The 12435-nt window shown below is 31.4% G+C and overlaps 1 protein-coding gene across 4 annotated transcripts in view; it reads right to left on the bottom strand.

The window, feature by feature from the left end:
- Window positions 1-40: 40 nt before the first annotated feature.
- The window catches only part of LOC143242565 (serine/threonine-protein kinase atr-like), a 100837-nt gene continuing 88442 nt past the window's right edge, over window positions 41-12435 (bottom strand). For 3 of the 4 annotated variants that reach the window (XM_076486034.1, XM_076486030.1, XM_076486031.1), the window contains one exon: window positions 41-1042. In XM_076486034.1, coding sequence (XP_076342149.1) covers window positions 898-1042 — 145 coding nt within the window. In that variant the 3' untranslated portion in view covers window positions 41-897. Of the gene's footprint in view, window positions 1043-4070; window positions 4229-5122; window positions 5261-7423; window positions 7511-10357; window positions 10770-12435 lie in introns of those variants that run through there. The other variant, XR_013022934.1, reaches the window with a different exon arrangement.

Here is a 12435-nt window from a genome sequence, read left to right as displayed (position 1 = left end):
CAGTGTGAGTTTAATTCATTGATTGGCACATATCAAATAGTGTTTTTAATTTTTGTAAATGTATAGTTGTATTTATTAAATACAAAAAGATATTTAATAACTTTCTACAAATTCACAGAAGGATATAAACAAAAGCAAACATAATGCATTTCTGACAGTTAAACAGAAATAACAAAGTGAAAACAGATGTATTGATATTTAACCCACACAAACTTATAAAAAGGGTACATGAACAGACCAAGTACAGTCTGCCTAGGCAGAAAACATCCAGGGGAAGTGTCTTGGAATGCAACAAATAATGCCAAATGAAGTACATCTGGGTAAAAACATCCAGTGGAAGCACCATGCATGAGAACTATTTGATCAACAAGTGTAGTGTGCCCAGAGAATCACCTCAGATATACAATACTGTGGGCAAGTGAGGTCTACAGGGAAAGACATCCATGGAAAGCACCATAAGATATGTTGAATTATGCCAAGTGAAGTCCATCCAGGCAAACATCTTTAAGTGGAAGTGCTTTGCATGAGAACTATTTGATGAACAAGAGTGGTCTCCCCTGGTAACACCCAGGAGGTAGCACCTTTGGTATAAATATGATCTGGTCAAGTACTGGTATAAAAACATGCAGAGGAAGTGTCTTGGGTTAAGACAGATTATGTCAAGTGCAGTCCATCTGGGCAGAAAATATCCTGTGGAAACACCTTTCATAAGAATTTTGTGAGCAACAAGTGCAGTTAACCTGAGCAAAAATGTTTAGGAAAGTGCCTTGGATCCTGATTGTTATATTACAGTGTAATCATTGTTCAGTATCACAGTAAGAATAACAATGCTAGCCCTCTTGTTGTTGAGTGGGTACACATAATCTACAAATTAAATTTTAGTTTATTGTACAAAAACTACTCAGGAGGAATCTTCCTTGGTCTACACTCAAGAAGTGGAAAGGACTCCTCTACTCCACTAGAAGAAAAGGGAATGGAATACTTGTTGGAGAGTCCAGAGGAATGACACAGTAGATACAGTACTATGGGTGTCTGCAATTCCCTATATAGAAAGACTCTAATTATAGGAGCCATGAGTCATACATTTCAGTGTATAGGTATATTATTAAACCTGATGATGACAAAACCTTTTCCAAACACTATACATTCATTATCATGTTAAACTTTTAATAAGATTTGTTATCAGTTCAACCCATCTTTAAACTGTATAAGCTTACTTACCTTATGCAAAGTTATCATATATTTTCTCTTTGAAGAAAATTTCTATAGCTTTAAAATATAATTTTATACACAAATACATTCAGAATTCACAACAAAGGGAACAGAAAAGAAACTACTAAGCTATAAAAAACAACCTATATTTTAACTTTATCAACACATGATAGTCTATGTGCTATATCCAAGCATATTTAAACTTTCTCAACAACTGTTATAGCAACAACTGTCAAAGCAAGAATAGTTTCTCTATTTCTTTTATGAAGAGGGGGTCTAATTAGACTTCTAGTAGTTTAATTAATAAGTGTACATCACATTCATTGTTTTTATTATTTATACCTATGTGTTAGAAGTCATTAGTGATAAAATTAATTAGAAAGTCTATTATTATTAGTTCATATAGGTTGTAATGAACAACTTAAAATCTATATCTGTATTTCTACTAATGTGATCAATTAGAATACAAAAACAGACAAACATTTTAAACTTTAATTGAAATAAATTATTATATTTTGAAAGGAAAACCATGTCTACACCTCTATTCACATTTTAGTGTTTGCAAACATCAGTCTGTTTTCAATTCCTTTTTGTCACTTGCATTTTTACTTATTTTGGATATCAACAGTACTAAAACACTTGTGACATTATAACTTTCAAACAATGAAAAACAGATTTTAAAGTAGGCATATGTTACAAGAGCTACAAGTGTCATAAATATAAGGGCTACAAATGATGTAAGAAATAATAACCATAAATTTTTTCAAAATTTTGGTTAAAATAAAGTTTTTTATTACCACTTAGATAAAAAAAGGTAATTTTTTCTAACTTCATTACCAAAATGTCTGGTGCAGACAGCCTAGTTGCTTTGCACCATGAAATGCCAAGCTAACCAACCAACAATGAAAATGTCTAAATCCCTCCACTGTGCATTATAAATTCAGAAAAATAACGCTACCTTTAATAAAAACAAATCTCCATAAAGTCTAGAATGCATGCACACTGTTAATTTCTGGATAAAAACCAAGGCCTGATAATTTACCAGGGAAACATTCAGTTGATGTTCATATTATTGTATTCATAAGTTAATGGCTGAATCTACACCTGACTGTTACAGATTCAAAATAAAGTAAATTCAAATAAATAATAATAAAGGTAATTAATAGACCAATCAAACAGATATTGAAACCTCATATTTATTTTCAATACTATTGACTGTTTTCCTAATTAAATGAATGGGGGGAAATGGAGGGAGGAGTTAAGACCCCACAGATAAAAACATTAAATGATACAGGTATTACTTAAAAAAAAAAAACAGCTAGAAGGGATGGGGTTTCAACTCCCTTGATCTCTACCTTAAATTCATGTCTATTTAAATATAATATAAAACAATATTATTATTATTTTCTGAAAAATGTGCATAATGTTTACCCCTATGGATCCCTTCACCTCACCTGCATTCTCTCATACATAACTGAAGAATACAGTTATTAAATACTAAAAATATGAATGACTGGACCACTTGGGCTCACACTTATACAACTTTAAATAATAGTGATACAATTGTAAAGCAAAAACATCACACAGTGTGAGAAAAAAATCAAAATACAATAAATTTACACCTTATTAAAATAGCCAGAAAGTTGACAGTCAATGGTTCAAAATTGGTGCAGTGATAGATAGCTTCTGTAGCTTTACAGTAACAATGACAGGAATAGTAAATTTAATGGAAATGGAAGTCATAAAGCATCCCCACACCTGCCTCTTATGCAAGTTTGTACCTAACAAATATTTTGATCATCTGGATATTTGGAATAACTAGAAACATTAATTTCAATTAGTTTATTACTTTCATGACAACTGATTTAATCATAATTTTGATTGATTGCTAAAATAAGTATCACAAACTCTTATTTTGATTGGTTAACTGACTCAGTTCTTCTGCAAGCAGATGCATGTTAACATCACATAAGCAAAGAAATCAAGTTTTACTAATGAAGACAATTAAACTTAAAATGAAAAACATTTTATAACATACAATACATAAGGCAAGACATGAACTAGTAAATGTTGTTACTAGTATATGGATGCAGGCAGTGTGTATGGGTGAGAAGTTTCACTGATCTCTCAGTTCCCACTAAAGTGAATACATACAAGTTTGATCCATAGTTCACATCCCCACAAAGATAGAATACATTTAACTGCAAGAAATGTGAGGTGAAGAACATGTGAACTGCTTGCTCCAAACCTGAAAAGGAGAAGGCTGGGCCCAAATGAGGTTGAAAAGAAGAAAACTACCCAAATGAATGGGTTATTGAGAGGAGATAAGAATGGATTTCTCCCACTATCATGAGGAATCCTCCCTCTATTGTATCTTGTAGAATCAGTGGAGTGTGGTCTATGGACTGTGAATGAGTAGAAGCAAACATTATCTAGTTATTCATAGAGAGAAGAGCACAAATTATCATAGAGTGAAAAAAGAATTGAGGTTTGTCCAAACAAACAGGAAAGTCCTGAAATGGAAAACATGATTTAGGGCAATGAAGTGGACACTGTGGGGAAGAATTTTAAATTGTGGATTATGAAGGGAAAATGGTTTAGCACATGATTAACAATTTTGAAAAATAAAATAATTATATGTTACTAGTAGCAATAATTGCAACTTATAAACAATCTAGGCTAAACATACCTAGTTAAATTACTAATAATGAACTGTTGAGACCACAAAGTATGTAAGATTAATGTACTTGCAAAGTGATTAAATGTATCTAGTAATAACACAATTAATAATCAACATCTCATTTACAATTCATTTAAAATAACTTAGGTGATAAAGGACATATAAATATCTAACTTACCAAAATCCATACATTAATGACATGAAATACTCAATTCTCCCATGTGTAAATAAGAGTAAAGCCACACAAATGATATCTGAGTCACAACTACCATAGGTATATCAACCAGATTTGAAGTGTAGTAAAGTTTATCAACATGTACCGGTCCCCTGGTAGAACTGGTATCAACAGAAACAAAAGTATGAGAAGAGCAATTCTCTCCAAAAGCAAACAACTTGGAAGCATGAAAAGTAGTGGAAAACTAAAACTCTTGAAATGGTGTGGAATATGACAGGCTAAAATAAAAAGTGTTAAAAACAAAGAAAAACAGAGAGTCCAAATGTCTTCTTATTGATTACATTCTTACTTAGAAACATTGTTTTACTGAAAAGAAGAAGAAATCACTGGCTAAACCCATGAATCTAATTTCCTGAGAATTAAAGTCTGTAGATAACTTTGAACTAAATTCCTGGGAAATCTTACCAGTAGCATGTTCAGCTGTAATGGGAATTTCTATAGTCAATACACTGATCATATATTACTGCAGCAGTAATTTGGTTTGTCAACATACGAGATACCCAGAGCTCTCATAAAAGTGAACAAGTGATCTTAATGTAAGGCTCAGGGAAAAAGAGGAAAAATACCAAAGACAGGAATTTTGTTTCTTTTGTTGTTGTGGTTTTACTTCTGAAAATATTTTTGACTATTTGAAAGCTGCAGGAATATTCTTCTATGATATCATATGTTTATTCTGGTTTATCAAGTGCAGTATGCAATAATTGATTGAAATCCAAATTATTTATTAGATAAAAATTCATCTTGACCAAAAAATATAGAATTTAAACTTTTTTATATTTGAAATGAAAGATATAAACCCTTAACAGAATTAGATTTATCTACATTAATTTTCTAAAAGGTACAACTGAAGATTGCCATTTAAACTCTTAAAATGCTTCAGTAGTCTAACACTAATAATGCAAACACAGAAAACCATACAGTTGATTTAAAAGACCTTTACACTTCACATTTTTAACAGATAATAGATGCATAGATAAAAAAATAAACTACATTACCTTCATCTCTCAAGTCTACATAAATACTCTTCTTTTCACTCTTATTTTCAACATCATCGTGGGAAAACTTGCATTTGTCACCTTTCTTACACTGTTCTTACTTATAAAAAACATACAGTGCAGATTTAGGATCAGTTCCTGAAATTAAAATAGTTATATCACCTTTCTGCAAGAGATGAATATAACTGAACTGTAGCCATGTTGAGAGTAACAAGATAAAACACTTCAATGCTGTGGTGTGTGATTTACATAAAGCAGACTTTGAACACTTGTTTTGATTCACCCTAAGAGTATCAGTGACCTAACTATTGAAAAACACACAAAAATTATGAAAACTAATTTAATATTAAAGATAGCTATGTACAGTATAAGAATTCATGCTTTCAGTTAATATGTTCACAATACTTGCACCACACACTTTTTTTTGTTTTAATTTTTAAAGTTATAAAAACAGATAAAATGTACCAACATGCATTTTTAAAATGTATAAAAATAACATTCAATGAAGTTACAGTAATATAATAGCTTATGCTTTTTTGTTTTGAATGAGGTGTAGCTATGTAAATAATTTCATTGTACTTATAAAGCCAATTATTGTTGGTTAGTCACAATTATCTACCTGATTTATGTCTCTCTAAGTGTTATAACTGCAGAACTCATATGGAATAAAACTGTATTTCTTTCCAACCACTCCTTAAGAAAATATTTAACTCTCACTGATAAAGAATAAATATTTATAATTACAAGTTATACATTAGTACAATTTTAGTGCCAGACCTTAAACAAATAATGAAAAATAAATATTTAGAACTTTAAATGGGTGAAATTGTAAACCTGATGTTCCAAACTTTAGAAATTCTTTTATATATGACTAATGCTGAAAAATCGTCACTTATGTCAGGGAAATGTATCTCTAAAAGCAGAAAGCAAAGAGGTTCCATCTTTAAACACATTTATGACTACATATCAAGAGCAATAGTAATATGGTAGAATACATCATGATGTATTTCAGTTTCTATATAATACATAAGGTATAAAAACCACAGTAATTCTGGAAAGTATTTTAACTTTTTCTTGAATAACTCAGTTTGAAAGATTCAACTTATGTTATTTGCTATTTCTAAGAAATAATATCTTAAAAACCTTTATCACCAACTTAGACAGCCAGATCATTGATGTATCCAAAGATAATCTGTATTAATAACACTTTATGTAGTAATTCTTAAAGTCTTCAGTTAACTATAAAATCCTATGTTTTTTAGTACTATTAAACCTCACATTGACATATTCTCCTGCTCATTTTACACCACTTCAAAACAAGCAAAAGCAACACTGGAAAAAAAGAAAAAAAAGAAAAATCTTTGTATTTATATGTTTACAAAAACATGCCATATCAACATGTAGGGAGAGGTTAAGTGATTAACAATATATCATGTATTTCGTGATGACAAGAAACCAACTTGAAGTAAAAATGTATTTCAGAACAACTGTTGCAATCCCCTTCTTGTTAATCTGAAGATGACCTGAGAAGGTCAAAACATTGTTTTCAGTTTTATTTTGGTATAACCATTTGTCCTGAGATACATATCACGTACTTGTTATGTTGAAAGTCATACAACAATAGGAATATACAAATTTCAGAATTTCTTGCTCACACTCTCTATCAAATTACATAGAAATAACTTATGGGAAAGCTTGTCTAATCTAGCATTTGTATTAGGTAAAAATAAAATAAACCTTTATACTTCATACACAAATTATACTGCACAACAATTTTTTTAAAATGTTTTGCTTCCTGAAAAGGTTTTGCTGATTGTGACAGGTATCTGGTGGGTATGCACAAATATAGTTTTGGTTTTGCTTCATCAGTAGAAACTTTGAGAAATAGACAGCTAACTGTTTACTGGCAATAACTTATTTAATTGCGTTTATGTTTCTAATATGCTATTAAGTTCAACATAATTAAAAGTGTTTTGCTCCTGATTTTTGTTTGTATTCAATGTCCGGTGCATCACGTTGCAGTGTCCAACAGTAGTCGGCAAGCATTGACAAATTCCAGTTGCCCTGATATTGTTTTCCCATTGTAGCAAAACTGAAGATTTCAATGAAACTGTACGTAATGGGCAAATGTGGATGTGATTTTCATTATCAGCAGCCAAAAATCTATAAGGAACACCCAACAGTGTTCAAGATGCAAAAACTTTGTTGTGCAGTGTTATCTAACATTAACTTCATTCTCCACAAGCAAGGAAAGGTGACAGAAAAAAAACCTATTTCTTAATATAAAGAGTAGTATTTTACCTTTCTCATCTTTCTGTGTTGTTACAGATTTTAATGTCAAGTTCAGGTCCTCAATTTCCTTCTTTTTCTTCCTACTTGTTGATCTACCTAAGGTAATGTGAGTAGAGTGTGATTACTCTTATATTACCAACAATTTGTTTGAACCTTTGTATCAATAACTTTAATAAACATGGCATACTATTTCATTGATTAAGTAAACAAATCATGCATTACAAAGATAATTAGAGTTTTAAAATATTCAAAACATATTATGTAATAAATGTTCATTAAAAATAAAGAAAATGTGACAGCTGTTAAGATGAAAATTACACTTTATGAATTTGACATTAATGTGGTACTTATAAGATAACTATATGGAAGTATGATTTTACACAGCCTTTCATACTGTTTTTCTTCATACTTTTCTACAGACAATGTTGATGATAATTATGAAATTACAAAGTGTTAAAGACATGTTAAAAGGTCAACAGAAAATTCTGCAGTTTCAAACACTGGTAAAAGTTAAGGTAGCCTTGGATACCTTGTTTGACTAATATTTTGAATGCTAATGCACTGTCTTCTCATAAGTTTATAAGAACTGACCACACCTTTTCAGCATGATATTAAAGCAGTAAAATGAGGTAAATAACACCCAGAATTTGCATTTACCAGACCCAACTTAAATTCATCTGATCTATTTAGGATGTGTGTGTGTTGGTGTGCATCACCACTGAATATACCCCAAATCAGTCATTTTCTGACCTCAACAAAGTATTTGGTTATTTCAAAATCAGATTTGATACACTAGCCAAAGAATACTACAAAAAAACAGAAACAAGAAACAGTCTCATCTTTGCCTTACACACCATCTCATGTGCACCAGACAAAACAATATCACCAAACAAGAAGCATCACAATGTAATTGAAAAACAATTAGTCAACATGACTGTAATCCATCATTACTACACAACCTGTGTGAGAAAATTAGTCACTCACACAATCAGCAGAAATTCACAAGTAGCATGGAAATTTCTAAGGCAGACATAAAAAGACAGCTTTCTGTGCAAGACGTGAACTGCCTCTAAAAGATTAATTTTGATTACTGAATATTGAAGATGGTAATAATTGGACACACAAGTTGATTATTTTCATAAAATTAATTGATTACTTTGCATGAAACTAACTCATGTATCAATTCTCATTCTGATTACGAAATTTTGAAATTTAACCATGAATTTTGCAACAACAAGTTATTTTATGGTCTGGCCTAAAGCTAAGCAATGTAAATCTAATTCAGATAGTCAAAGTGAGAGAAAAATAGTGCCACCATCAACAAAGATAACCATTTATTTTAGTTTCTGTTCAAATACATTAAAATTACAAATATAAATCAACTTTTTTAGACTGTTTGCAAATTTTTAACACTGCTTCCACAGGCCAGACACCCAGGATTTGTGCTGAATGGCTATCCTTAATAAATAACATCATTCTAGAATGAGCTAAAACTCACTTTTAGAGTTTTCTGGTTGAACAAAAATCTCCTACAAAGTTTTATGAAAAAAATATGCAGATTTAGTAATGCTATTGAAAGTTTTTGACTCCCATAGTACACAGTAGTAAACTTGGAAGATGTGTATGTTATGTTATTAACTATTTGTTCTCATTCTTGCTTTTTGTTTTCAGAGTAGGTACAAAGGCCATGACCTTCACATCAGTGGGATAATTCTCATCTAGCTATTTCAAAAGTTTGTTCTTCAATCTATCTTTCATTTCTTTAAACATCACTGACTAACATATCAGTGCAAGTGTAACTTTCTCTGGCAAAACTTGTTGCATATTGTTGGCATATGAGAATAGTTTTGTATCATCAGATTTAATTGTATTTCCAGTCATGTTCATAAGATCATCTGGATCTCTTGGAAGTAACGTAGTACAAAGAATCCTTAATCCTGCCATGCAGAATGCAAGCAATCACCTGCTCTTTTCAAGAGCACTGAAACTTGATGCTTTTCATCAAGCTTCTTGATTTGGAAAGTTTAATATTGTTGTGGATTCAATACCAAATTGAATCGGCATTGCTCCTGTGCCACGTTGAAATACCACAACAATGTCTTGCGTTTACACTTCAGTTCTTGAATTATCTGCATCATTCATTCAGTGTCACAAACTCTATGGGATCCTCAGAAGTACTGCTACACATTTCATCTTCATCACTCTCCAGTGGAATAGATGAATCAGTCCTTCATTTTCTCTTTCTTCATACTTTTAATTTACCTTGCAGTTCTTTCACACCTGTTTTTTATGCAATTTTGACCTCTAAGTCTGAACCATTACATCTACACTGTCACTTTCTTCTTTTCCTGTATCAATGTTACTTTATCAATACAGGATCAGCACACTTAATCACTGAATGTTGTAGCATGTTGACATCTGTTTTGTGGCCAGCTGTAGATCAAATTTTCACAAAGTGTGCAACAGTTATCTGTATTTTGGCCAATCAGGTTTTGGTAAAGGTATCAACCAATTAACTAAAGATCCAAAGTGACTGCAAAGTGCAATTATCTACCCATGCTGTTTTTGGTCTTGTATCTGAATTTGTTTTAATGAAAAACTATTTAATATTATAAAACTAGTTTTCATAGTTTAAAACTTGCACATAAAGAGTCATTAATACAATTAAGTTATAAAGAGAAGTACTTGCCCTGTTAAGTGCTCTTGAAGCTTTACTAGTTGCTTCACGTGTACAAGTGACAGTAAGAATAAAACCATAATAACCTGTAGGACTCACTCAACCACTAGAAATACCTTTTCTTATTACAATACAGCCACAATTCAAAGCACGTTTTCACCATTGCCTTTAAAGTCTAAAAATTGTAAATTTACAATTTATGTAGTCCCTACTTATAAGTTATATACTAATAATTTCATTTTAAAATGTTGTCCAAATCTACTTACATAATTCGGCAGACACTACTTGTAATGAGAATGAACAATTATTAATTATGTGGTTAACTAACTCGTTTTCGTATTAACCCTCACAGACTAGCATTAGGCTTAGCAGCTACAGTAAATTCAAGTTACAGTACATTTTTACAAGTACAAATATTGCACTGGTTAATATTTACAATGTCCTTGTACACGACAATAAAATTTAAATATGTTTCACTTTGATAATTTTTTCTTCTTGTAAATTTTCTTTCCTGATTCGTTTGGTTTTTCCTTGGGGGCATCACTTCACATAAATAAATCTATAAACATTTTACTGCATCATATCTTTTAACCCCAACGTATTGAATGCAATATTTTGCTTGCAAATTGTCAGTGACCTGCGTAGTAAGCTACATGTGTTATCGAACGACTTCAACAATTCCAAAAGTGCCAAGCGAATCTGCAAAAAATTCTCGTCATATTAAGAATATTAAAAGCGCACGTATGCTTATATTCTTGTCATTGTTAGCAGAATGGAATATTTTGTAATTCTAACAGTATTATGAGGTTAAAAGGTGACAAATAGGACTTGGATGATATCACAATAGTTGTCTCCAGATCCTAAGGTAAGTAATTAATGTGATTTTAATCTGTAATGTTTAATATTGCATTAGTACTAAAACTGGTACTCATGCCCACGAAATGTGTAAAACTAAAATTCTACGTCGGATGTTGATCAAAGCTGGTAGTAGCGGTAGTTGTGAGTTTATTATTGCAATTACAAACTATTAATTAAAGTACTTCAAAGTGTATATGAGATTGGGATAAATGGCTCATTTATTATTTGAGTTCATAATGTTTTGTGATACAATAACTTGTAAGTTACTCAAAATTTCGAATAGAAAGACTTACATTTTCAAAGCAGTATAGTTTTGTAATAAACTTTTCAAATTCCGAGTGAAAATTCGTTGGACATCAGTTTGTTTGTTTGTTTGTTCAGAATTAAGCACAAAGCTGCACAATGGGCTATCTGTGCTCTGCCTACCATGGGCTTCGAAACCCGGGTTTTAGTGGTGTGAGCCTGCAAACAAACCGCTGTACCATTTGAGGCTTGGACATCAGTATGAGCACCTTTCTAAAATCTAAATTGTATTTCATTAGGTGTCAATTAAGTCCTAAAACGTAACCTTAAGAATATTAGCAATAGAAATAATACATTTAGCAGATTAAGAATAAAATATTAGTTCTTAAAGCTATAGTCTTTGATTGACAATGTAGTACCAAAGAAACTGCTGTTGTGGCATATAACACAACTCATTAAGGATGTTCATTCGAAGCATTCAATTTCACACACACACACACATATATACATACATTGTTTTGGGATCACTGGCCATTAATAGAAAGCCAAAGGGTCTGATATTAATGAAGATGAAAAAAGTTCTTAAACTGTTCAGTTACTTATTTTGCTTATGCTTGTGACGTTTTGGATAAAATACATATAATTTCCACAATAAAAGATTATTACTTAAATCTCAAATATTTGCGTATTTTATACAAATTTAATATAAAAACATTTTCACCATTTCAGTGTTGATTTGATAAAAATACACATGTACTGATTATACTTTATATATGTATATATTTGTTTGTTTGTTTTGAATTTCGTGCAAAACTGCTCGAGGGCTATCTGCGCTAGACATTCCTAATTTAGCAGTTTAAGACTAGAGGGAAGGCAGCTAGTCATCACCACCCAGCGCCAACTTTTGGGCTAATATTTTACCAACGAATTATGGGATTGATCGTCACATTATAACCTTCCCACGGTTAAAAGGGCGAGCATGTTTAATGTGACGGGACTCTCAAAGTAATTACAGGTATTAGAAAATATTTCTTCTGTCTGGTGATAAGGTGGAGTGAGAAACTTCAAATTCAGAAATAATCCACGAAGTACAAATGACTCAATAAAGGAAACTGAATACTGAATACTACATGTTGTCTTCGTTTCTTTGTATCAGAAACATTACGCGAAAAGTAACACAACAAAATATGTTTTGTTAGGTGGATAGACTTAAAAGTACATTATTTTGTTATTTTGCTTCTCT

The sequence above is a fragment of the Tachypleus tridentatus genome, unplaced genomic scaffold, assembly GCF_004210375.1.
Source record: "Tachypleus tridentatus isolate NWPU-2018 unplaced genomic scaffold, ASM421037v1 Hic_cluster_2, whole genome shotgun sequence".
NCBI lineage: Eukaryota > Metazoa > Arthropoda > Merostomata > Xiphosura > Limulidae > Tachypleus > Tachypleus tridentatus.
Note: the sequence above shows the minus strand (reverse complement) of the source record. Positions and strands in the feature narration are given on the sequence as shown.